Source organism: Salvelinus alpinus, chromosome 16, assembly GCF_045679555.1.
Source record: "Salvelinus alpinus chromosome 16, SLU_Salpinus.1, whole genome shotgun sequence".
Classification (NCBI taxonomy): Eukaryota; Metazoa; Chordata; class Actinopteri; order Salmoniformes; family Salmonidae; genus Salvelinus; species Salvelinus alpinus.
The window spans coordinates 47,403,333-47,431,073 of record NC_092101.1 but is presented as its reverse complement, the minus strand read 5'-3'; the positions used below and the strand labels follow the sequence as shown (position 1 = coordinate 47,431,073).

Below are 27,741 nucleotides of genomic sequence, written 5' to 3'. Positions count from 1 at the left end.
CTCCTTTCAGCCACTCCACCCAGCCAGACTACTGTCCCTGTCTGCTCCTTTCAGCCCCTCCCCCCAGCCAGACTACTGTCCCTGTCTGCTCCTTTCAGCCCCTCCACCCAGCCAGACTACTGTCCCTGTCTGCTCTGTGGGCCACTCCACCCAGCCAGACTACTGTCCCTGTCTGCTCCTTTCAGCCCCTCCCCCCAGCCAGACTACTGTCCCTGTCTGCTCTGTGGGCCACTCCACCCAGCCAGACTACTGTCCCTGTCTGCTCCTTTCAGCCCCTCCCCCCAGCCAGACTACTGTCCCTTTCTGCTCCTTTCAGCCCCTCCCCCCAGCCAGACTACTGTCCCTGTCTGCTCCTTTCAGCCCCTCCACCCAGCCAGACTACTGTCCCTGTCTGCTCCTTTCAGCCCCTCCACCCAGCCAGACTACTGTCCCTGTCTGCTCCTTTCAGCCCCTCCACCCAGCCAGACTACTGTCCCTGTCTGCTCCTTTCAGCCCCTCCACCCAGCCAGACTACTGTCCCTGTCTGCTCCTTTCAGCCCCTCCACCCAGCCAGACTACTGTCCCTGTCTGCTCTGTGGGCCACTCCACCCACCCAGACTACTGTCCCTGTCTGCTCCTTTCAGCCCCTCTACCCAGCCAGACTACTGTCCCTGTCTGCTCTGTGGGCCCCTCCACCCAGCCAGACTACTGTCCCTGTCTGCTCTGTGGGCCCCTCCACCCAGCCAGACTACTGTCCCTGTCTGCTCTGTGGGCCCCTCCCCCCAGCCAGACTACTGTCCCTGTCTGCTCCTTTCAGCCCCTCCACCCAGCCAGACTACTGTCCCTGTCTGCTCTGTGGGCCCCTCCACCCACCCAGCCAGACTACTGTCCCTGTCTGCTCTGTGGGCCCCTCCACCCAGCCAGACTACTGTCCCTGTCTGCTCTGTGGGCCCCTCCCCCCAGCCAGACTACTGTCCCTGTCTGCTCTGTGGGCCCCTCCCCCCAGCCAGACTACTGTCCCTGTCTGCTCTGTGGGCCCCTCCACCCAGCCAAACTACTGTCCCTGTCTGCTCTGTGGGCCCCTCCACCCAGCCAGACTACTGTCCCTGTCTGCTCCTTTCAGCCCCTCCCCCCAGCCAGACTACTGTCCCTGTCTGCTCTGTGGGCCCCTCCCCCCAGCCAGACTACTGTCCCTGTCTGCTCCTTTCAGCCCCTCCCCCCAGCCAGACTACTGTCCCTGTCTGCTCTGTGGGCCCCTCCCCCCAGCCAGACTACTGTCCCTGTCTGCTCTGTGGGCCCCTCCACCCAGCCAGACTACTGTCCCTGTCTGCTCTGTGGGCCCCTCCACCCAGCCAGACTACTGTCCCTGTCTGCTCTGTGGGCCCCTCCCCCCAGCCAGACTACTGTCCCTGTCTGCTCCTTTCAGCCCCTCCACCCAGCCAGACTACTGTCCCTGTCTGCTCTGTGGGCCCCTCCACCCACCCAGCCAGACTACTGTCCCTGTCTGCTCTGTGGGCCCCTCCACCCAGCCAGACTACTGTCCCTGTCTGCTCTGTGGGCCCCTCCCCCCAGCCAGACTACTGTCCCTGTCTGCTCTGTGGGCCCCTCCCCCCAGCCAGACTACTGTCCCTGTCTGCTCTGTGGGCCCCTCCACCCAGCCAAACTACTGTCCCTGTCTGCTCTGTGGGCCCCTCCACCCAGCCAGACTACTGTCCCTGTCTGCTCCTTTCAGCCCCTCCCCCCAGCCAGACTACTGTCCCTGTCTGCTCTGTGGGCCCCTCCCCCCAGCCAGACTACTGTCCCTGTCTGCTCCTTTCAGCCCCTCCCCCCAGCCAGACTACTGTCCCTGTCTGCTCTGTGGGCCCCTCCCCCCAGCCAGACTACTGTCCCTGTCTGCTCTGTGGGCCCCTCCCCCCAGCCAGACTACTGTCCCTGTCTGCTCCTTTCAGCCCCTCCCCCCAGCCAGACTACTGTCCCTGTCTGCTCTGTGGGCCCCTCCACCCAGCCAGACTACTGTCCCTGTCTGCTCCTTTCAGCCCCTCCCCCCAGCCAGACTACTGTCCCTGTCTGCTCTGTGGGCCCCTCTTAGTAGTGGCCACAAATGGTTATTGTTGAAGCGTAACCCTCCTCTGGTGTAGTTATGCCAGCCTTTTATCCCTGGATTTGAAGCGTGGGTCCTGGGCTGTTGGGGGAGTGATACTTACAGAGTTACAAAAGAACAGAGGAGAATTGAGGTCTATTAACTAAGCCTAGTGTTTACAGTCAAATGGTGTGTTACACGCACACACACACACACACACACACACACACACACACACACACACACACACACACACACACACACACACACACACACACACACACACACACACACACACACACACACACACACACACACACACACTCAAAGGGAAGAGGCAGGGACTGCTCATTTGGTGATGTTAAGCGCTAACATCTCTGTTCAGAGATTCAGTAGTAGACTTTACCTACGGGAAGCACGTTAGCTCAATTTAAATAGATAAATAGTAAATCAACTGTTAGGGTGTGACTGTGTGTGTGACTGTGTGTGTGACTGTGTGTGTGACTGTGTGTGTGACTGTGTGTGTGCGTAAAGGCCTGTGTTCTGTGTGTTGTACAGCTAGTAGATTCATTCCCTGCAGGAAATGACTGGTCTTCGTATTAGTGACAGGAAATGACTGGTCTTAGTATTAGTGACAGGATATGACTGGTCTTAGTATTAGTGACAGGAAATGACTGGTCTTATTATTAGTGACAGGAAATGACTGGTCTTAGTATTAGTGACAGGAAATGACTGGTCTTATTATTTGTGACAGGAAATGACTGGTCTTAGTATTAGTGACAGGAAATGACTGGTCTTAGTATTAGTGACAGGAAATGACTGGTCTTAGTATTAGTGACAGGAAATGACTGGTCTTAGTATTAGTGACAGGAAATGACTGGTCTTAGTATTAGTGACAGGAAATGACTGGTCTTAGTATTAGTGACAGGAAATGACTGGTCTTAGTATTAGTGACAGGAAATGACTGGTCTTAGTATTGGTGACAGGAAATGACTGGTCTTAGTATTAGTGACAGGAAATGACTGTCACTAATAGGAACCAGAGAACTGTTGAGTTAAATCGTTCTTGGAGATGTTTTGCCAATGAACAGTTTCCAGTTTCCAGTCCAGCCAGCCTCCTCCCCACCTCTCACAGCCAGCCTCCTCCCCACCTCTCACAGCCAGTCTCCTCCCCACCTCTCACAGCCAGCCTCCTCCCCACCTCTCACAGCCAGCCTCCTCCCCACCTCTCACAGCCAGTCTCCTCCCCACCTCTCACAGCCAGTCTCCTCGCCACCTCTCACAGCCAGTCTCCTACCCCCCCTCACAGCCAGCCCCCCCCCCCCCCCTCTCACAGCCAGTCTGCTCCCCACCTCTCACAGCCAGTCTCCTCCCCACCTCTCACAGCCAGCCTCCTACCCCCCCTCACAGCCACCCCCCCCTCTCACAGCCAGCCTCCTCCCCACCTCTCATAGCCAGTCTCCTCCCCACCTCTCACAGCCAGTCTCCTCCCCACCTCTCACAGCCAGCCTCCTCCCCACCTCTCACAGCCAGTCTCCTACCCCCCCTCACAGCCAGCCCCCCCACCTCTCACAGCCAGTCTCCTCGCCACCTCTCACAGCCAGTCTCCTCCCCACCTCTCACAGCCAGTCAGTCACAGCCAGTCTCCTCCCCACCTCTCACAGCCATTCTCCTCCCCACCTCTCACAGCCAGTCTCCTCCCCACCTCTCACAGCCAGCCTCCTCCCCCCCTCTCACAGCCAGACTCCTCCTACCCCCCCCCCCACAGCCTCCTACCCCCCCCTCTCACAGCCAGCCTCCTACCCCCCCCCCCCCACAGCCTCCTACCCCCCCCCCCCCCCTCTCACAGCCAGCCTCCTCCCCACCTCACAGCCAGCCTCACCCCTCTCACAGCCAGACTCCTCTCTCTGTGTGTGTGTGTGTGTGTGTGTGTGTGTGTGTGTGTGTGTGTGTGTGTGTGTGTGTGTGTGTGTGTGTGTGTGTGTGTGTGTGTGTGTGTGTGTGTGTGTGTGTGTGTGTGTGTCTGTGTGTCTGTGTGTGTCTGTGGGTGGGTGTGTGTGTTAGTGAGTTATAGCCATTGGCAATAGGTGTGTGTTTGTGTGTTTATACTGCCATACACAGAGGCCTGCCAAGGTGCCGGTGGTTCTCCATGTCTGTGTGTTGCCAGTTTTCCCTGTAAGGTTTGTGTTTATACTGATCCTATATGGCAGAGACTGGCCATGGTGCTGAAGGGGACTGTGTGTTCTGTGTGTTCTGTGTGTGTGTGTGTGTGTGTGTGTGTGTGTGTGTGTGTGTGTGTGTGTGTGTGTGTGTGTGTGTGTGTGTGTGTGTGTGTGTGTGTGTGTGTGTGTGTGTGTGTGTGTGTGTGTGTGTGTGTGTGTGTGTGTCTCAGTGTTTTTACATGCATGCTTGAGTTGAATCCTTGCCAGTGTTCCATCCTGTAGGTTTGTTTGTGTGTATATGGCCGTACGCTGGGCCTATCCAGTACCATGGTGGTTTTGGAGATGGTAAGAGACGAGACAGACAGCGCCACACCAATATCAACTGTCTGTCTGTCTGTCTGTCTGTCTGTCTGTCTGTCTGTCTGTCTGTCTGTCTGTCTGTCTGTCTGTCTGTCTGTCTGTCTGTCTGTCTGTCTGTCTGTCTGTCTGTCTGTCTGTCTGTCTGTCTGTCTGTCTGTCTGAAATAGTATTGTTATGGTTCCCTCAGGGTGTGGACTGGAAGGATGTCTTCAATACTCTGTTCATCTCTTTCTCTGTCTCTACTTGGACTTCACGTCCTCTGTCATTCTGTTTTTAACCTCTCCCAATAAAGTATGTCTGGAGCATGTAGCCGGTAGCCTTGTCTGAAATCAACGGGACAATCTATGTAGTTAATAAGAAACCAAACACTCACTCTCTCTCCTTTATCTACCCCCCAACTTTCCCTCTCTCACGCCTCCCCCTGTCCCTCTCCATCCCTTCCTCCCTCTTCCCCCTATCCCTCTCCATCCCTCCCTCCCTCCTCCTACTGTCCCTCGCCATCCCTCCCTCCCTCCTCCCCCTGTCCCTCTCCATCCCTCCCTCTTCCTCCTGTCCCTCTCCATCCTTCCTCCCCTGTCACTCTCCCTCCCTCCCTCCTCCCCCTGTCCCTCTCCATTTAACCCTCTACATCCCACCTCCCCCTGTCCCTCTCCCTCCCTCCCTCCTCCTACTGTCCCTCTCCATTCCTCCATCCCTCCTCCCCTGTCACTCTCTATCCCTCCATCCCTCCTCCCCTGTCCCTCTCCACCCCTCCCTCCCTCCTCCCCCTGTCCCTCTCCCTCCCTCCCTCCTCCCCCTGTCCCTCTCCACCCCTACATCCCTCCTCCCCCTGCCCCTTCCTCCATCTAACCCTCTCCCTCCCTCCTCCCCCTGTCCCTCTCCCTCCCTCCCTCCTCCCCCTGTCCCTCTCCACCCCTACATCCCTCCTCCCCCTGCCCCTTCCTCCATCTAACCCTCTCCCTCCCTCCTCCCCCTGTCCCTCCCTCAGAAGCATCATGAGTGTGTGACCAGTTGGGAGTTCTTGGTGTCTCTGAGGTCAGGGAAGCAGGGGGACTGCCCCCCTCCCCAGCGAGCCATGGGATTTGCTGCCGCCTGCGTGGAGAGCTGCTCCGCTGACAAACACTGCTCTGCCTCCAAGAAGTGCTGCTCCAATGGGTGCGGACACACCTGCCAGGCTCCAGCCAATCTCTATAAAGGTAAGTCCCACTATATCCACGTTGTGTACATGTTTATTTTAATCAATAGATACAGAGTGTGTGTGTTAAGACAGAAGGGGGGGTGTTAAGACAGAAGGGGGGTGTTAAGACAGAAGGGGGGTGTGTGTGTTAAGACAGAAGGGGGGGTGTTAAGACAGAAGGGGGGGTGTTAAGACAGAAGGGGGGGGGTGTTACGACAGAAGGGGGTGTGTTAAGACAGAAGGGGGGGTGTTAAGACAGAAGGGGGGTGTGTGTGTTAAGACAGAAGGGGGGTGTTAAGACAGAAGGAGTGTGTGTGTGTTAAGACAGAAGGGGGGTGTTAAGACAGAAGGAGTGTGTGTGTGTTAAGACAGAAGGGGGGTGTTAAGACAGAATGAGGTGTGTGTGTTAAGATAGAAGGGGGGGGTGTTAAGACAGAAGGGGGGTGTTAAGACAAAAGGGGGTGTGTGTGTTAAGATAGAAGGGGGGGGGGTTGTTAAGACAGAAGGGGGTGTGTGTGTTAAGATAGAAGGGGGGTGTTAAGACAGAAGGGGGTGTGTGTGTTAAGATAGAAGGGGGGGGTGTTAAGACAGTGTGTGTTAAGATAGAAGGGGGTGTTAAGACAGAGGGGTGTGTGTGTTAAGACATATGGGATGTGTGTGTTTAGACATGGGATGTGTGTGTTAAGACAGAAGGGGTGTGTGTGTGTTAACATTTACATTTACATTTAAGTCATTTAGCAGACGCACTTATCCAGAGCGACTTACAAATTGGAAAGTTCATACATATTCATCCTGGTCCCCCCGTGGGGAATGAACCCACAACCCTGGCGTTGCAAGCGCCATGCTCTACCAACTGAGCCACATGGGACCGTCTGTTAAGACAGAAGGGGTGTGTGTGTGTTAAGACATATGGAATGTGTGTGTTAAGACAGAAGGGGTGTGTGTGTTAAGACAGAAGGGATGTGTGTGTTAAGACAGAAGGGGTGTGTGTGTTAAGACAGAAGGGGTGTGTGTGTTAAGACAGAAGGGGTGGCTGTTTGTGTGTGACTCATTATTCTCCTGACCCATGCAGGCGTACCTCTGAAGCCCAGGAAGGACATATTATTCCTGGAGGACCAGCAGGGTCAACTGGAGGTCAGATGGATGTCAAAGTTCAATGTGACCATCGAACCAGTCCTCTACATCCTGCAGCGCAGGTGGAACCACGGAATACACCCCAGCGAGGACGACGCCTCGCCCTGGCACACCGTCGTCATGGTAACAACCCCAACCTCCGACCCCTGCAGTATTTTTTGTTTCTTTGGTTGTTGTTTTTTTTACCTCAAAGTGAATGAAGTGAAGCCCAAACGAGATCGTACAAAGATATTCAGTCACTTTTGGAACGGTTTGTGTCTATGTATTACTGAAAACCAACTCATGTCAGCACTAAAGCATCAAGCTGCTGAACTGTCTAGCCGGTGAAACTGCTCTCTCACCACCCATGTCTAAACTAGCCTGTGTGTGTGTGTACGCCCACGTGTGTGTGTGTGTGTGTGTGTGTGTGTGTGTGTGTGTGTGTGTGTGTGTGTGTGTGTGTGTGTGTGTGTGTGTGTGTGTGTGTGTGTGTGTGTGTGTGTGTGTGTGTGTGTGTGTGTGTGTGTGTGTGTGTGTGTGTGTGTGTGTGTGTGTGTGTGTGTGTGTGTGTGTGTGTGTGTGTGTGTGTACGCCCACGTGTGTGTGTGTGTGTGTGTGTGCGTGTGCGTGTGCGTGTGCGTGTGCGCGTGTGTGTGTGTGTGTGTGTGGTGTAGGCTGAGGTTAGATAAATAACCCAGGCTTTAGGAGGGACCACAGCCAGTCATGGTTTTTGCACTGTTGAGCCCTGTCTGACTAAAGGTCCTCATTACGGTATTAGATGGCTGTGTGGAGGCAGACTCCCATCAGCCTCAGTTACATCATGAGGCCTGGAAAACATGGAGAACTTAACAAGGGAGGCGTTCAACACACAGTGTAGTTCAGAAGAAGGAATGCTCTACTCTACTCTACTCTCTCTAATGCTCTACTCTACTCTACTCTCTCTAGTGCTGTACTCTACTCTCTCTAATGCTCTACTCTACTCTCTCTAATGCTCTACTCTACTCTCTCTAATGCTGTACACTACTCTCTCTAATGCTCTACTCTACTCTACTCTCTCTAATGCTCTACTCTACTCTACTCTCTCTAATGCTCTACTCTACTCTCTCTAATGCTCTACTCTACTCTACTCTCTCTAATGCTGTACACTACTCTCTCTAATGCTCTACTCTACACTACTCTCTCTAATGCTCTACTCTACTCTACTCTCTCTAATGCTCTACTCTACTCTCTCTAATGCTCTACTCTACTCTACTCTCTCTAATGCTGTACACTACTCTCTCTAATGCTCTACTCTACTCTACTCTCTCTAATGCTCTACTCTACTCTACTCTCTCTAATGCTCTACTCTACTCTCTCTAATGCTCTACTCTACTCTACTCTCTAATGCTCTACTCTACTCTACTCTCTCTAATGCTCTACTCTACTCTCTCTAATGCTGTACACTACTCTCTCTAATGCTCTACTCTACTCTACTCTCTCTAATGCTCTACTCTACTCTCTCTAATGCTCTACTCTACTCTCTCTAATGCTCTACTCTACTCTACTCTCTCTAATGCTGTACACTACTCTATCTAATGCTCTACTCTACACTACTCTCTCTAATGCTCTACTCTACTCTACTCTCTCTAATGCTGTACACTACTCTCTCTAATGCTCTACTCTACACTACTCTCTCTAATGCTCTACTCTACTCTACTCTCTCTAATGCTCTACTCTACTCTCTCTAATGCTCTACTCTACTCTACTCTCTCTAATGCTGTACACTACTCTCTCTAATGCTCTACTCTACTCTACTCTCTCTAATGCTCTACTCTACTCTACTCTCTAATGCTGTACACTACTCTCTATAATGCTCTACTCTACTCTACTCTCTCTAATGCTGTACACTACTCTCTCTAATGCTCTACTCTACTCTCTCTAATGCTCTACTCTACTCTCTTTAATGCTCTACTCTACTCTACTCTCTCTAATGCTGTACACTACTCTCTCTAATGCTCTACTCTACTCTACTCTCTCTAATGCTCTACTCTACTCTACTCTCTCTAATGCTGTACACTACTCTCTCTAATGCTCTACTCTACTCTCTCTAATGCTCTACTCTACTCTCTCTAATGCTCTACTCTACTCTACTCTCTCTAATGCTGTACACTACTCTATCTAATGCTCTACTCTACACTACTCTCTCTAATGCTCTACTCTACTCTACTCTCTCTAATGCTCTACTCTACTCTCTCTAATGCTCTACTCTACTCTACTCTCTCTAATGCTGTACACTACTCTATCTAATGCTCTACTCTACACTACTCTCTCTAATGCTCTACTCTACTCTACTCTCTCTAATGCTGTACACTACTCTCTCTAATGCTCTACTCTACACTACTCTCTCTAATGCTCTACTCTACTCTACTCTCTCTAATGCTCTACTCTACTCTCTCTAATGCTCTACTCTACTCTACTCTCTCTAATGCTCTCCTCTACTCTCTCTAATGCTCTACTCTACTCTCTCTAATGCTCTACTCTACTCTCTCTAATGCTGTACACTACTCTATCTAATGCTCTACTCTACACTACTCTCTCTAATGCTCTACTCTACTCTACTCTCTCTAATGCTGTACACTACTCTCTCTAATGCTCTACTCTACACTACTCTCTCTAATGCTCTACTCTACTCTACTCTCTCTAATGCTCTACTCTACTCTCTCTAATGCTCTACTCTACTCTACTCTCTCTAATGCTGTACACTACTCTCTCTAATGCTCTACTCTACTCTACTCTCTCTAATGCTCTACTCTACTCTACTCTACTCTCTCTAATGCTGTACACTACTCTCTCTAATGCTCTACTCTACACTACTCTCTCTAATGCTCTACTCTACTCTACTCTCTCTAATGCTCTACTCTACTCTCTTTAATGCTCTACTCTACTCTACTCTCTCTAATGCTGTACACTACTCTCTCTAATGCTCTACTCTACTCTACTCTCTCTAATGCTCTACTCTACTCTACTCTCTCTAATGCTGTACACTACTCTCTCTAATGCTCTACTCTACTCTCTCTAATGCTCTACTCTACTCTCTCTAATGCTCTACTCTACACTACTCTCTCTAATGCTCTACTCTACTCTACTCTCTCTAATGCTGTACACTACTCTCTCTAATGCTCTACTCTACTCTACTCTCTCTAATGCTGTACACTACTCTCTCTAATGCTCTACTCTACACTACTCTCTCTAATGCTCTACTCTACTCTACTCTCTCTAATGCTCTACTCTACTCTCTCTAATGCTCTACTCTACTCTCTCTAATGCTCTACTCTACTCTACTCTCTCTAATGCTGTACACTACTCTATCTAATGCTCTACTCTACACTACTCTCTCTAATGCTCTACTCTACTCTACTCTCTCTAATGCTGTACACTACTCTCTCTAATGCTCTACTCTACACTACTCTCTCTAATGCTCTACTCTACTCTACTCTCTCTAATGCTCTACTCTACTCTCTCTAATGCTCTACTCTACTCTACTCTCTCTAATGCTGTACACTACTCTCTCTAATGCTCTACTCTACTCTACTCTCTCTAATGCTCTACTCTACTCTACTCTCTCTAATGCTGTACACTACTCTCTATAATGCTCTACTCTACTCTACTCTCTCTAATGCTGTACACTACTCTCTCTAATGCTCTACTCTACTCTCTCTAATGCTCTACTCTACTCTCTTTAATGCTCTACTCTACTCTACTCTCTCTAATGCTGTACACTACTCTCTCTAATGCTCTACTCTACTCTACTCTCTCTAATGCTCTACTCTACTCTACTCTCTCTAATGCTGTACACTACTCTCTCTAATGCTCTACTCTACTCTCTCTAATGCTCTACTCTACTCTCTCTAATGCTCTACTCTACTCTACTCTCTCTAATGCTGTACACTACTCTATCTAATGCTCTACTCTACACTACTCTCTCTAATGCTCTACTCTACTCTACTCTCTCTAATGCTCTACTCTACTCTCTCTAATGCTCTACTCTACTCTACTCTCTCTAATGCTGTACACTACTCTATCTAATGCTCTACTCTACACTACTCTCTCTAATGCTCTACTCTACTCTACTCTCTCTAATGCTGTACACTACTCTCTCTAATGCTCTACTCTACACTACTCTCTCTAATGCTCTACTCTACTCTACTCTCTCTAATGCTCTACTCTACTGTCTCTAATGCTCTACTCTACTCTACTCTCTCTAATGCTCTCCTCTACTCTCTCTAATGCTCTACTCTACTCTCTCTAATGCTCTACTCTACTCTCTCTAATGCTGTACACTACTCTATCTAATGCTCTACTCTACACTACTCTCTCTAATGCTCTACTCTACTCTACTCTCTCTAATGCTGTACACTACTCTCTCTAATGCTCTACTCTACACTACTCTCTCTAATGCTCTACTCTACTCTACTCTCTCTAATGCTCTACTCTACTCTCTCTAATGCTCTACTCTACTCTACTCTCTCTAATGCTGTACACTACTCTCTCTAATGCTCTACTCTACTCTACTCTCTCTAATGCTCTACTCTACTCTACTCTACTCTCTCTAATGCTGTACACTACTCTCTCTAATGCTCTACTCTACACTACTCTCTCTAATGCTCTACTCTACTCTACTCTCTCTAATGCTCTACTCTACTCTCTTTAATGCTCTACTCTACTCTACTCTCTCTAATGCTGTACACTACTCTCTCTAATGCTCTACTCTACTCTACTCTCTCTAATGCTCTACTCTACTCTACTCTCTCTAATGCTGTACACTACTCTCTCTAATGCTCTACTCTACTCTCTCTAATGCTCTACTCTACTCTCTCTAATGCTCTACTCTACACTACTCTCTCTAATGCTCTACTCTACTCTACTCTCTCTAATGCTGTACACTACTCTCTCTAATGCTCTACTCTACTCTACTCTCTCTAATGCTGTACACTACTCTCTCTAATGCTCTACTCTACACTACTCTCTCTAATGCTCTACTCTACTCTACTCTCTCTAATGCTCTACTCTACTCTCTCTAATGCTCTACTCTACTCTACTCTCTCTAATGCTGTACACTACTCTCTCTAATGCTCTACTCTACTCTACTCTCTCTAATGCTCTACTCTACTCTACTCTCTCTAATGCTCTACTCTACTCTACTCTCTAATGCTCTACTCTACTCTACTCTCTCTAATGCTCTACTCTACTCTCTCTAATGCTGTACACTACTCTCTCTAATGCTCTACTCTACTCACTCTCTCTAATGCTCTACTCTACTCTCTCTAATGCTCTACTCTAATCTCTCTAATGCTCTACTCTACTCTACTCTCTCTAATGCTGTACACTACTCTATCTAATGCTCTACTCTACACTACTCTCTCTAATGCTCTACTCTACTCTACTCTCTCTAATGCTCTACTCTACTCTACTCTCTCTATTGCTCTACTCTACTCTCTCTAATGCTCTACTCTACTCTACTCTCTCTAATGCTGTACACTACTCTCTCTAATGCTCTACTCTACACTACTCTCTCTAATGCTCTACTCTACTCTACTCTCTCTATTGCTCTACTCTACTCTCTCTAATGCTCTACTCTACTCTACTCTCTCTAATGCTGTACACTACTCTCTCTAATGCTCTACTCTACTCTACTCTCTCTAATGCTCTACTCTACTCTACTCTCTCTAATGCTGTACACTACTCTCTCTAATGCTCTACTCTACTCTACTCTCTCTAATGCTGTACACTACTCTCTCTAATGCTCTACTCTACACTACTCTCTCTAATGCTCTACTCTACTCTACTCTCTCTAATGCTCTACTCTACTCTCTTTAATGCTCTACTCTACTCTACTCTCTCTAATGCTGTACACTACTCTCTCTAATGCTCTACTCTACTCTACTCTCTCTAATGCTCTACTCTACTCTACTCTCTCTAATGCTGTACACTACTCTCTCTAATGCTCTACTCTACTCTACTCTCTCTAATGCTCTACTCTACTCTACTCTCTCTAATGCTCTACTCTACTCTCTCTAATGCTCTACTCTACTCTACTCTCTAATGCTCTACTCTACTCTACTCTCTCTACTGCTGTACACTACTCTCTCTAATGCTCTACTCTACTCTACTCTCTCTAATGCTCTACTCTACTCTCTCTAATGCTCTACTCTACTCTCTCTAATGCTCTACTCTACTCTACTCTCTCTAATGCTGTACACTACTCTCTCTAATGCTTTACTCTACTCTACTCTCTCTAATGCTCTACTCTACTCTACTCTCTCTAATGCTGTACACTACTCTCTCTAATGCTCTACTCTACTCTACTCTCTCTAATGCTGTACACTACTCTCTCTAATGCTCTACTCTACACTACTCTCTCTAATGCTCTACTCTACTCTACTCTCTCTAATGCTCTACTCTACTCTCTCTAATGCTCTACTCTACTCTACTCTCTCTAATGCTGTACACTACTCTCTCTAATGCTCTACTCTACTCTACTCTCTCTAATGCTCTACTCTACTCTACTCTCTCTAATGCTGTACACTACTCTCTCTAATGCTCTACTCTACTCTACTCTCTCTAATGCTCTACTCTACTCTACTCTCTCTAATGCTCTACTCTACTCTCTCTAATGCTCTACTCTACTCTCTAATGCTCTACTCTACTCTACTCTCTCTAATGCTCTACTCTACTCTCTCTAATGCTCTACTCTACACTACTCTCTCTAATGCTCTACTCTACTCTCTCTAATGCTCTACTCTACTCTACTCTACTCTCTCTAGTGCTGTACTCTACTCTACTCTACTCTCTCTAATGCTCTACTCTACTCTACTCTACTCTCTCTAATGCTCTACTCTACTCTCTCTAATGCTCTACTCTACTCTCTCTAATGCTGTACTCTACTCTACTCTCTCTAATGCTGTACTCTACTCTCCTCTCTCTAATGCTCTACTCTACTCTACTCTACTCTCTCTAATGCTCTACTCTACTCTCTCTAATGTTGTACTCTACTCTACTCTACTCTACCTTCTCTAATGCTGTACTCTACTCTACTCTACTCTCTCTAATGCTGTACTCTACTCTACTCTACTCTCTCTAATGTTGTACTCTACTCTCTCTAATGCTCTACTCTACTCTCTCTAATGCTGTACTCTACTCTACTCTACTCTCTCTAATGCTGTACTCTACTCTACTCTACTCTCTCTAATGCTGTACTCTACTCTCTCTAATGCTCTACTCTACTCGCTCTAATGCTGTACTCTACTCTACTCTACTCTCTCTAATGCTGTACTCTACTCTACTCTCTCTAATGCTGTACTCTACTCTCTCTAATTCTGTCACGTTCCTGACCTATTTTATGTTATTTTTTGTATATGTTTAGTTGGTCAGGGCGTGAGTTGGGGTGGGCATTGTATGTTTTGTGTTTAGATCACTGTTAATCAGCCTTATATGGTTCTCAATCAGAGACAGGTGGTTTACGTTTTCCTCTGATTGGGAACCATATATAGGCTGGCTGTTCACACTGTTTGTTTGTGGGTGATTGTCTCCTGTGTTTGTGTCTGCGCACCACACGGGATTGTTTCGGTGTTATTTCGTTTGATGTAGTCTGTTTCCTGCTCGTGAGTTCTTCGTGTCTATTATTGTAAGTTCCATGTTCAGGTTTCGTCTACGTTGTCCGTTTGTTATTTTGTATTTCTGAAGTCTAGTTCGTGTCAGTGTTCGTCTGTTTTTTCAATAAATCATTATGTCAGCACACCTCGCTGCGCATTGGTCTACCGATCCTTCTCTCCTCTCCTCGTCCGAGGAGGAGGAAGACGACACCCGTTACAGAATCACCCACCAACCGAGGACCAAGCGGCGGGGGAGAGCTCAACAGAGCAATCAGGACTCGTGGACTTGGGAACAGATCTTGGAAGGAAAGGGACACTGGGCGCACATTGGGGAATATCGCCGCGCTCGTGAGGAGATGGAGGCAGCGAGAGCCCAACAGCGGTGGTATGAGGAGGCAGCACGTAAGAGAGGCTGGAAGCCCGAGAGGCTCACCCAAAAATTTCTTGGGAGGGGGCTAAAGGGGAGTGTGGCGAAGCCGGGTTGGATACCTGAGCCAACTCCCCGGGCTTGCCGTGGAGTGAGAGAGCGTCGTACTGGTCAGACACCGTGTTATGCGGTAAAGCGCACGGTGTCCCCAGTACGCGTGCTTAGCCCAGTGCGGGCTATTCCACCTTGCCGCACTGGGAGGGCTAGGTTGGGCATCGAGCCGAGTGCCATGAAGCCGGCCCAACGTATCTGGTCTCCAGTACGTCTCCTCGGGCCGGCGTACATGGCACCAGCCTTACAGGTGGTGTCCCCGGTTCGCCTGCATAGCCCAGTGCGGGCTATTCCACCTCGCCGCACTGGCAGGGCTACGGGGATCATTCAACCTGGTAAGGTTGGGGAGGCTCGGTGCTCAAGAGCACGTGTCCTCCTTCACGGTCCGGTATATCCGGCGCCACCTTCCCACCCCAGCTCAGTACCACCAGTGCCTACACCACGCACCAGGCTTCCAGTGCATCTCCAGAGCCCTGTTCCTCCTCCACGCACTCTCCCTATGGTGCGTGTCTCCAGCCCAGTGCCTCCAGTTCCGGCACCACGCACCAAGCCTCCTGTGCGTCTCCAGAGCCCTGTACGCACTGTTCCTTCTCCCCGCACTCGCCCTGAGGTGCGTGCCCTCAGCCCGGTACCTCCAGTTCCGGTACCACGCACCAGGCCTAGAGTGCGCCACGAGAGTCCAGTGTGCCCTGTTGTTGTTCCCCGCACTCGCCCTGAGGTGCGTGTCCTTAGCCCGGTACCTCCAGTTCCGGTACCACGCACCAGGCCTATAGTGCGTCTCAGCCGGCCAGAGTCTGCCGTCTGCCCAGCGGCGCCTGAACTGCCCGTCTGCCCAGCGGCGCCTGAACTGCCCGTCTGCCCAGCGGCGCCTGAACTGCCCGTCTGCCCAGCGGCGCCTGAACTGCCCGTCTGCCATACGCCGTCTGAACTGTCCGTCTGCCATGAGCCTGCAAAGCCGCCCGTCTGCCATGAGCCTGCAAAGCCGCCCGTCTGCCATGAGCCTACAGAGCCGTCCGCCAGACAGGAGCCGCTAGAGCCGTCCGCCAGACAGGAGCCGCTAGAGCCTTCCGCCAGACCGGATCAGCCAGAGCCTTCCGCCAGACCGGATCAGCCAGAGCCTTCCGCCAGACCGGATCAGCCAGAGCCTTCCGCCAGACCGGATCAGCCAGAGCCTTCCGCCAGACCGGATCAGCCAGAGCCTTCCGCCAGACCGGATCAGCCAGAGCCTTCCGCCAGACCGGATCAGCCAGAGCCTTCCGCCAGACCGGATCAGCCAGAGCCTTCAGCCAGCCATGACCGTCCAGAGCCGTCAGCGAGCCATGACCGTCCAGAGCCGTCAGCGAGCCATGACCGTCCAGAGCCGTCAGCGAGCCATGACCGTCCAGAGCCGTCAGCGAGCCATGACCGTCCAGAGCCGTCAGCGAGCCATGACCGTCCAGAGCCGTCAGCGAGCCATGACCGTCCAGAGCCGTCAGCCAGCCATGACCGTCCAGAGCCGTCAACCAGCCAAGAGCGTCCAGAGCCAGCCAGCCAGGATCCGCCAGTCATTCTGGTGTTGCCCCTCATTCTGGTGTTGCCCCTCATTCTGGTGTTGCCCCTCATTCCGGTGTTGCCCCTCATTCCGGTGCTGCTCCTTATCCTGGAGATGCCCCTTAATTTAGGTGGGGTTATTTGGAGGGTGGTCATTGTGGGGAGGCTACAGAAGCGGGGATTGATTATGGTGGGGTGGGAACCACGCCCGGAGCCTAAGCCACCACCGTGGTCAGATGCCCACCCAGACCCTCCCCTAGAGTTTTGGTGGTGCGTTCGGAGTACGCACCTTGAGGGGGGGGTTATGTCACGTTCCTGACCTATTTTATGTTATTTTTTGTATATGTTTAGTTGGTCAGGGCGTGAGTTGGGGTGGGCATTGTATGTTTTGTGTTTAGATCACTGTTAATCAGCCTTATATGGTTCTCAATCAGAGACAGGTGGTTTACGTTTTCCTCTGATTGGGAACCATATATAGGCTGGCTGTTCACACTGTTTGTTTGTGGGTGATTGTCTCCTGTGTTTGTGTCTGCGCACCACACGGGATTGTTTCGGTGTTATTTCGTTTGATGTAGTCTGTTTCCTGCTCGTGAGTTCTTCGTGTCTATTATTGTAAGTTCCATGTTCAGGTTTCGTCTACGTTGTCCGTTTGTTATTTTGTATTTCTGAAGTCTAGTTCGTGTCAGTGTTCGTCTGTTTTTTCAATAAATCATTATGTCAGCACACCTCGCTGCGCATTGGTCTACCGATCCTTCTCTCCTCTCCTCGTCCGAGGAGGAGGAAGACGACACCCGTTACAAATTCTCTACTCTACTCTCTCTAATGCTGAACTCTACTCTACTCTACTCTCTCTAATGCTGTACTCTACTCTACTCTACTCTAATCTCTCTAATGCTGTACTCTACTCTACTCTACTCTCTCTAATGCTCTACTCTACTATACTCTCTCTAATGCTGTACTCTACTCTACTCTCTCTAATGCTTTACTCTCTACTCTACTCTACTCTACTCTACTCTACTCTACTCCAAACTCCATCAAATAGAATATTTATTGACAAGTGATTCAACACACTCATGCTCATACAGACACACAAACACTGCATGAATTAGAGCTGTACTGGAGTCAGTGGATTAGAGCTGTACTGGAGTCAGTGGATTAGAGCTGTACTGGAGTCAGTGGATTAGAGCTGGACTGGAGTCAGTGGATTAGAGCTGGACTGGAGTCAGTGGATTAGATCTGGACTGGAGTCAGTGGATTAGAGCTGTACTGGAGTCAGTGGATTAGAGCTGTCCTGGAGTCAGTCCATCCCTCCATCCATCCCTCCCCTCCATCCCTCCCCTCTATCCCTCCATCCATCCCTCCCCTCCATCCCTCCCCTCTATCCCTCCATCCATCCATCCCTCCCCTCCATCCCTCCCCTCTATCCCTCCATCCATCCACCCCTCCCTCCCTCCCTCCCCTCCATCCCTTCCCTCCATCCCTCCACTCCATCCATCTCTCCCCTCCATCCCTTCCCTCCATCCATCCCTCCCCTCCACCCCTCCATCCATCCACAGATTCAGTGCATTTGAGTTCCAGGCCTCGTGTCTGTCCATGGATCCTCACAGGGAGAACCATAGTCCTACCAGCACTAATGACACATCACACTAATGTGATGAAGAATCAAGATGAACTCAACGATTCAATAATGATTCAATGAATCACTCAGGGAAAATAACTGCTCTTAGCCATGAAGATGTTGTGTGTCACCAGAACCACTTGAAGAACTGAACAGTCTGGATCTCATCCATTGACTGGTGGGAGGGGAAAGTCTATCTGTCAAGTAACTCAGTTACAATCCAGGTCTAGCTGCAGGTAGAATGCCTGTCGTGTTGACAGCTGCAGTCCTACAGAGATATCTCCCTCTCTTCGCAGTCTGATTGATTCTTAGCTGATGTTGATGTAAATATAATCCAACATTCAGGGGCCTGTTCCAATACTCACTGGTGTAAAGTACTTTAGTCAAAATACTTGAAAGTACTACTTAAGTAATTTTTTGGGGGTATCTGTACTTTAATTTACTATTTATATTTTTGACTACATTTATTTTTGACTACATTCCTAAAGAAAATGATGTAATTTTTACTCCATACATTTTCACTGACACCCAAAAATACTCGTTACATTCTGAATGCTTAGCAGGACAGGAAAATTGTTTCATTCACACACTTATCAAGAGATCATCCCTGGTCATCCCTACTGTCTTTGGTCTGGCGGACTCACTAAACACATGCTTAGTTTGTAAATTATGTCTGAGTGTTGGAGTGTGTCCCTGGCTCTCTGTAAAAACATTTGCTGTCTGGTTTGCTTAATATCAGGATTTTTAAAATTATTTATATTTTTACTTTTGATACTTAAGTATATTTAAAACCAAATACTTTTAGACTTTTACTCAAGTAGTATTTTACTGTGTGACTGACTTTTATTTGAGTCATTTTCTATGAAGGTATCTTTACTTTTACTCAAGTATGACAATTGCGTACTTTTTCCACCACTGCTGCTACTTTATAAATTCATCCTTATCTTCCTTTCTGATTCCCTTCCTTGTATTTGATCCAGGGGCCTGTTCTAATACTTTATAAATGCATCCTTATCTTCCTTTCTGATTCCCTTCCTTGTATTTGATCCAGGGGCCTGTTCTAATACTTTATAAATTCATCCTTATCTTCCTTTCTGATTCCCTTCCTTGTATTTGATCCAGGGGCCTGTTCTAATACTTTATACATGCATAATTCCTTCCCTGCTTTCACCTTTTCAATTGTGTTGGATCAGTGATAAGCTTACTCCCAGGAAGGGAGCAAGGTAGGATGCATTTGAAAGGTTTGAACTCGAACAGGGTCAATGTGGAGTAATATTATCTGACCTCTGACCTCTGACCCTCTGTAGACGATGGAGGACCGAGCGGTGCTGAAGGACATCCGTGCCCACAGGTGGTACCAGTTTAGGGTGAGCGCTGTCAACAGCCAGGGCACCCGCGGCTTCACCACCCCCAGCAAACACTTCTTCTCAACCAGAGGTAAGAGCACGACATCGGCACCTTTCAACAGACTCGTTCTGGTCACCAAGTCGTCTTCACTAAGTTTTAACAAGATGAACGTCTTTGTCACAGAGTGCGAGCGTTGCAGCTCCACTATGACCGTTTTCAGTGATCTATTCAAAGTGCTTATCCCAGTGTCATTCTGTTACAATGTACACACACACACACACACACACACACACACACACACACACACACACACACACACACACACACACACACACACACACACACACACACACACACACACACACACACACACACACACACACACACACACACACACACACACACACACACACACACACACACACACACACACACACGCAACACTCAGTCTCTGTGTGATCTGGCTTGCGCCGCCTGTCAGATGTTTTACGTGTTCTGAAGCGTTAGAGAGAGATGTTCTGTTCTGGCAGAAATAAACCCTTTCCACAGCTGCAGTAAACAAATGTTTCAGAGCCAGGAGGAGGTTTCTGTCCCTCTTGGCTGTCCTCTACACAGAATATGAGATGTCAGCCCAGGTCAGCAGACAGGAACAACTTTATTTAATTTATTTATTCAGAGATGAATCCATCTCCTCCCTCCGATGTTTTGGAGGACAGGGCGCTCCGAATGCCCGACCGCTGTGAGGTGTGTGTGCGTGTGTGTGTGTGTGTGTGTGTGAGAGGTTGCGTGCATGTGTGTGTGCACACTCGTGTGTATGCATGTGTGTGTGTGTGTGTGTAATGTATAAGTGGGTGCGCACGTATGTGTGTGTGTGCTGATTGGCATGTGTTAAATCCACACCCATTCTCCCTCTGAAGGAGCCCAAAAATATAATGGTTAGCAGACTGAGGTAATGGGAATCCAATGCCAGGAATGGCTCCAGCCAAAGTCATTTATTTGAGGAATTACCCACATTTGGTGTGAGTTCATGAGGCGGAAAGAAAAATATGCTATCTGTGCTGGGCTGGCCGACAGTGTCCTTGGTTGGTGTGTCGACAGCGTCCTTGGCTGTTGGACCAACAGTGTCCTTGGCTGGTAGGTCGACAGTATCCTTGGCTGGGCTGGCCGACAGTGTCCTTGGCTGGGCTGGTCGACAGTGTCCTTGGTTGGTGGGTCGACAGTGTCCCTGGCTGGGCTGGTCGACAGTGTCCTTGGTTGGTGGGTCGACAGTGTCCTTGGCTGGGCTGGTCGACAGTGTCCTTGGTTGGTGGGTCGACAGTGTCCTTGGCTGGGCTGGTCGACAGTGTCCTTGGCTGGGCTAGTCGACAGTGTCCTTGGTTGGGCTGGCCGACAGTGTCCTTGGCTGGGCTGGCCGACAGTGTCCTTGGTTGGTGGGTCGACAGTGTCCTTGGCTGGGCTGGTCGACAGTGTCCTTGGCTGGGCTGGCCGACAGTGTCCTTGGCTGGGCTGGTCGACAGTGTCCTTGGTTGGTGGGTCGACAGTGTCCTTGGCTGGGCTGGTCGACAGTGTCCTTGGTTGGTGGGTCGACAGTGTCCTTGGCTGGGCTGGTCGACAGTGTCCTTGGCTGGGCTGGCCGACAGTGTCCTTGGCTGGGCTGGCCGACAGTGTCCTTGGCTGGGCTGGCCGACAGTGTCCTTGGTTGGTGGGTCGACAGTGTCCTTGGCTGGGCTGGTCGACAGTGTCCTTGGCTGGGCTGGCCGACAGTGTCCTTGGTTGGTGGGTCGACAGTGTCCTTGGCTGGGCTGGTCGACAGTGTCCTTGGCTGGGCTGGCCGACAGTGTCCTTGGCTGGGCTGGCCGACAGTGTCCTTGGCTGGGCTGGTCGACAGTGTCCTTGGTTGGTGGGTCGACAGTGTCCTTGGCTGGGCTGGTCGACAGTGTCCTTGGTTGGGCTGGCCGACAGTGTCCTTGGCTGGGCTGGTCGACAGTGTCCTTGGCTGGGCTGGTCGACAGTGTCCTTGGTTGGTGGGTCGACAGTGTCCTTGGCTGAGCTGGTCGACAGTGTCCTTGGCTGGGCTGGTCGACAGTGTCCTTGGCTGGGCTGGCCGACAGTGTCCTTGGCTGGGCTGGTCGACAGTGTCCTTGGTTGGTGGGTCGACAGTGTCCTTGGCTGGGCTGGCCGACAGTGTCCTTGGCTGGGCTGGCCGACAGTGTCCTTGGCTGGGCTGGCCGACAGTGTCCTTGGCTGGGCTGGTCGACAGTGTCCTTGGTTGGTGGATCGACCGTGTCCTTGGCTGGGCTGGTCGACAGTGTCCTTGGTTGGTGGGTCGACAGTGTCCTTGGCTGGGCTGGTCGACAGTGTCCTTGGCTGGGCTGGTCGACAGTGTCCTTGGTTGGTGGGTCGACAGTGTCCTTGGCTGGGCTGGTCGACAGTGTCCTTGGCTGGGCTGGCCGACAGTGTCCTTGGCTGGTAGGTCGACAGTGTCCTTTGCTGGTGGGCTTAGTGCTATTCGGACGTGTCCACCACTCAGCATCTTGCTGTGTAGTAGGGCCGGGTAATGTTAGGTTTAAGGCCAATAAGTCTTAACCGCTGTTATTGGCGTGTGTATCCTATCTACCTCATACTGAGAGGAATGGAGGGAGCTATATTGTCACTAAAGTATTGAGTATCCAAACTCCAAACACACAGGCACATTCTTTTCTACCCTCATAAGTAGGCTCCTCTGGTATTGTGAAACAATTGTGTTTTCAGATTACAAGACACTGTGTTTCCCCATATATCAATACTTCCCTGTCAGTCACAGAGACGGGTCCTGACTGCTGTACACAGGGGGGCTTTGTGAAAGATAAACTCACACAGACCCTCTCAGCAGGGACAGAGCCCTCCTTATTTCTCCTGTCTGTATTGTGTGTCGCCACATATTATCCCAGTTAAAAATCAAATGTTGATTAAAGCAGGGCCAGGAAGAATGCCAGGGGCAGAGGTCACAGTGCAGGAAGCCCAGCAGATGAAAGGTACCCTGGGAGGCTGAATAACCCCAGTGACAGCTCCTCTCTGGTGACCTGCGAGAGAAAAGGAGAGAGAGGAAGAGAGAGAGAGAGAGAGAGACGGAGAGACGAGAGAGAGGAGGAGAGAGAGAGAGAGAGAGAGAGAGGAGAGAGATGGAGAGAGAGAGAGAGAGATGGAGAGAGACAAGAGAGAGAGGAGGAGAGAGACGAGAGAGAGGAAGAGAGAGAGAGAGAGAGACAGAGAGAGAGGAGGAGAGGGAGAGATGGAGAGAGAGGAGGAGAGAGAGAAGGGGAGAGATCAGAAGAAAAAGAGGGAGGGAGAGAATGAGAGAGATGGAAAGAGAGAGAGAGAGAGTGAGGGAGGAAAGGAGAGAGAGATTGAGAGATGGACAGAGAGAGCCCCCCTAGATGAACTGGCCCCTTTGTTATGATTGTGCCCCTCAGGGCAGAGAGACCCTGAGCAGGACTGACTTCAGTAGGGCAGAGAGACCCTGAGCAGGACTGACTTCAGTAGGACAGAGAGACCCTGAGCAGGGCTGACTTCAGTAGGGCAGAGAGACCCTGAGCAGGACTGACTTCAGTAGGGCAGAGAGACCCTGAGCAGGGCTGACTTCAGTAGGGCAGAGAGACCCTGAGCAGGGCTGACTTCAGTAGGGCAGAGAGACCCTGAGCAGGGCTGACTTCAGTAGGGCAGAGAGACCCTGAGCAGGGCCGACATAGAGCAGGGAGACCAAACAGGAGGGCTTCAGAAGCACTGAGGCAAACTGCTGCTCCATCTTACCCTCTACTACCCTCCCAGGTGTCAGCAGGAACAGTAGTCACCACACGTACGCAAACACACACACACACACCAGCTACTCCATATCAAAGCTATATGCGGCCCTAACATGTGGATTAGATAGAACACACAGTCTGAGGTGATGGGAGTCTTCTCTGTATCTGGGAATTGTAGTCTTAATGAGAGACAGAGGTAGAGTTGTAGTTTAATGAGACAGAGGTCGAGTTGTAGTTTAATGAGACAGAGGTAGTGTCGTAGTTTAATGAGACAGAGGTAGTGTTGTAGTTTAATGAGACAGAGGTAGTGTTGTAGTTTAATGAGACAGAGCTAGAGTTGTAGTTTAATGAGACAGAGGTAGAGTTGTAGTTTAATGAGACAGAGGTAGTGTCGTAGTTTAATGAGACAGAGGTAGAGTTGTAGTTTAATGAGACAGAGGTAGAGTTGTAGTTTAATGAGACAGAGGTAGAGTCGTAGTTTAATGAGACAGAGGTAGTGTCGTAGTTTAATGAGACAGAGGTAGTGTCGTAGTTTAATGAGACAGAGGTAGAGTTGTAGTTTAATGAGACAGAGGTAGTGTCGTAGTTTAATGAGACAGAGGTAGAGTCGTAGTTTAATGAGACAGAGGTAGTGTCGTAGTTTAATGAGACAGAGGTAGTGTCGTAGTTTAATGAGACAGAGGTAGTGTCGTAGTTTAATGAGACAGAGGTAGTGTCGTAGTTTAATGAGACAGAGGTAGAGTTGTAGTTTAATGAGACAGAGGTAGCGTCGTAGTTTAATGAGACAGAGGTAGTGTCATAGTTTAATGAGACAGAGGTAGTGTCGTAGTTTAATGAGACAGAGGTGGTGTCGTAGTTTAATGAGACAGAGGTGGTGTCGTAGTTTAATGAGACAGAGGTAGAGTCGTAGTTTAATGAGACAGAGGTGGTGTCGTAGTTTAATGAGACAGAGGTAGTGTCGTAGTTTAATGAGACAGAGGTAGTGTCGTAGTTTAATGAGACAGAGGTAGAGTCGTAGTTTAATGAGACAGAGGTGGTGTCGTAGTTTAATGAGACAGAGGTAGAGTCGTAGTTTAATGAGACAGAGGTGGTGTCGTAGTTTAATGAGACAGAGGTAGAGTCGTAGTTTAATGAGACAGAGGTGGTGTCGTAGTTTAATGAGACAGAGGTAGAGTCGTAGTTTAATGGGACAGAGGTGGTGTCGTAGTTTAATGAGACAGAGGTAGTGTCGTAGTTTAATGAGACAGAGGTAGAGTTGTAGTTTAATGAGACAGAGGTAGTGTCGTAGTTTAATGAGACAGAGCTAGTGTCGTAGTTTAATGAGACAGAGCTAGTGTCGTAGTTTAATGAGACAGAGGTAGAGTTGTAGTTTAATGAGACAGAGGTAGAGTTGAAAGGTTATAGACTCATAATGTAGTCAGACTTTTTGTTGAAACTACTTTACATTTCAGATATGACGTCTAAACAGCTCCAATTTTCATGCTTTGATTTTCTGAACCAGAGAGTTGGGAAATGGAATGAAAGTGACTGCAAATATAGAGAGTTGGGAAATGGAATGAAAGTGACTGCAAATATAGAGAGTTGGGAAATGGAATAAAAGTGACTGCAAATATAGAGAGTTGGGAAATGGAATGAAAGTGACTGCAAATATAGCGAGTTGGGAAATGGAATGAAAGTGACTGCAAATATAGAGAGTTGGGAAATTGAATGAAAGTGACTGCAAATATAGAGAGTTGGGAAATGGAATGAAAGTGACTGCAAATATAGAGAGTTGGGAAATGGAATGAAAGTGACTGCAGATATAGAGAGTTGGGAAATGGAATGAAAGTGACTGCAAATATAGAGAGTTGGGAAATGGAATGAAAGTGACTGCAGATATAGAGAGTTGGGAAATGGAATGAAAATGACTGCAGATATAGAGAGTTGGGAAATGGAATGAAAGTGACTGCAAATATAGAGAGTTGGGAAATGGAATGAAAGTGACTGCAAATATAGAGAGTTGGGAAATGGAATGAAAGTGACTGCAGATATAGAGAGTTGGGAAATGGAATGAAAGTGACTGCAAATATAGAGAGTTGGGAAATGGAATGAAAGTGACTGCAGATATAGAGAGTTGGGAAATGGAATGAAAGTGACTGCAAATATAGAGATTTGGGAAATGGAATGAAAGTGACTGCAGATATAGAGAGTTGGGAAATGGAATGAAAGTGACTGCAAATATAGAGAGTTGGGAAATGGAATGAAAGTGACTGCAAATATAGAGAGTTGGGAAATGGAATGAAAGTGACTGCAAATATAGAGAGTTGGGAAATGGAATGAAAGTGACTGCAGATATAGAGAGTTGGGAAATGGAATGAAAGTGACTGCAGATATAGAGAGTTGGGAAATGGAATGAAAGTGACTGCAGATATAGAGAGTTGGGAAATGGAATGAAAGTGACTGCAGATATAGAGAGTTGGGAAATGGAATGAAAGTGACTGCAGATATAGAGAGTTGGGAAATGGAATGAAAGTGACTGCAGATATAGAGAGTTGGGACATGGAATGAAAGTGACTGCAGATATAGAGAGTTGGGACATGGAATGAAAGTGACTGCAGATATAGAGAGTTGGGAAATGGAATGAAAGTGACTGCAGATATAGAGAGTTGGGAAATGGAATGAAAGTGACTGCAGATATAGAGAGTTGGGAAATGGAATGAAAGTGACTGCAGATATAGAGAGTTGGGACATGGAATGAAAGTGACTGCAGATATAGAGAGTTGGGAAATGGAATGAAAGTGACTGCAGATATAGAGAGTTGGGACATGGAATGAAAGTGACTGCAGATATAGAGAGTTGGGAAATGGAATGAAAGTGACTGCAGACATAGAGAGTTGGGAAATGGAATGAAAGTGACTGCAGATATAGAGAGTTGGGAAATGGAATGAAAGTGACTGCAGATATAGAGAGTTGGGAAATGGAATGAAAGTGACTGCAGATATAGAGAGTTGGGAAATGGAATGAAAGTGACTGCAGATATAGAGAGTTGGGAAATGGAATGAAAGTGACTGCAGATATAGAGAGTTGGGAAATGGAATGAAAGTGACTGCAGATATAGAGAGTTGGGAAATGGAATGAAAGTGACTGCAGATATAGAGAGTTGGGACATGGAATGAAAGTGACTGCAGATATAGAGAGTTGGGAAATGGAATGAAAGTGACTGCAGATATAGAGAGTTGGGAAATGGAATGAAAGTGACTGCAGATATAGAGAGTTGGGAAATGGAATGAAAGTGACTGCAGATATAGAGAGTTGGGAAATGGAATGAAAGTGACTGCAGATATAGAGAGTTGGGAAATGGAATGAAAGTGACTGCAGATATAGAGAGTTGGGAAATGGAATGAAAGTGACTGCAGATATAGAGAGTTGGGACATGGAATGAAAGTGACTGCAGATATAGAGAGTTGGGAAATGGAATGAAAGTGACTGCAGATATAGAGAGTTGGGACATGGAATGAAAGTGACTGCAGATATAGAGAGTTGGGAAATGGAATGAAAGTGACTGCAGATATAGAGAGTTGGGAAATGGAATGAAAGTGACTGCAGATATAGAGAGTTGGGAAATGGAATGAAAGTGACTGCAGATATAGAGAGTTGGGAAATGGAATGAAAGTGACTGCAGATATAGAGAGTTGGGAAATGGAATGAAAGTGACTGCAGATATAGAGAGTTGGGAAATGGAATGAAAGTGACTGCAGATATAGAGAGTTGGGAAATGGAATGAAAGTGACTGCAGATATAGAGAGTTGGGAAATGGAATGAAAGTGACTGCAGATATAGAGAGTTGGGAAATGGAATGAAAGTGACTGCAGATATAGAGAGTTGGGAAATGGAATGAAAGTGACTGCAGATATAGAGAGTTGGGAAATGGAATGAAAGTGACTGCAGATATAGAGAGTTGGGAAATGGAATGAAAGTGACTGCAGATATAGAGAGTTGGGAAATGGAATGAAAGTGACTGCAGATATAGAGAGTTGGGAAATGGAATGAAAGTGACTGCAGATATAGAGAGTTGGGAAATGGAATGAAAGTGACTGCAGATATAGAGAGTTGGGAAATGGAATGAAAGTGACTGCAGATATAGAGAGTTGGGAAATGGAATGAAAGTGACTGCAGATATAGAGAGTTGGGAAATGGAATGAAAGTGACTGCAGATATAGAGAGTTGGGAAATGGAATGAAAGTGACTGCAGATATAGAGAGTTGGGAAATGGAATGAAAGTGACTGCAGATATAGAGAGTTGGGAAATGGAATGAAAGTGACTGCAGATATAGAGAGTTGGGAAATGGAATGAAAGTGACTGCAGATATAGAGAGTTGGGAAATGGAATGAAAGTGACTGCAGATATAGAGAGTTGGGAAATGGAATGAAAGTGACTGCAGATATAGAGAGTTGGGAAATGGAATGAAAGTGACTGCAGATATAGAGAGTTGGGAAATGGAATGA

At 48.5% G+C, this 27,741-nt stretch overlaps 1 protein-coding gene across 1 annotated transcript in view; it reads left to right on the top strand.

Moving 5' to 3' along the window:
- anos1b (anosmin 1b) overlaps positions 1-27,741 on the top strand; it is a 151,805-nt gene that overhangs the window by 99,262 nt on the left and 24,802 nt on the right. The window contains exons 4-6 of the mRNA XM_071346433.1: positions 5,569-5,776; positions 6,830-7,014; positions 19,435-19,564. Coding sequence (XP_071202534.1) covers positions 5,569-5,776; positions 6,830-7,014; positions 19,435-19,564 — 523 coding nt within the window. The remainder of the gene's footprint in view (positions 1-5,568; positions 5,777-6,829; positions 7,015-19,434; positions 19,565-27,741) is intronic.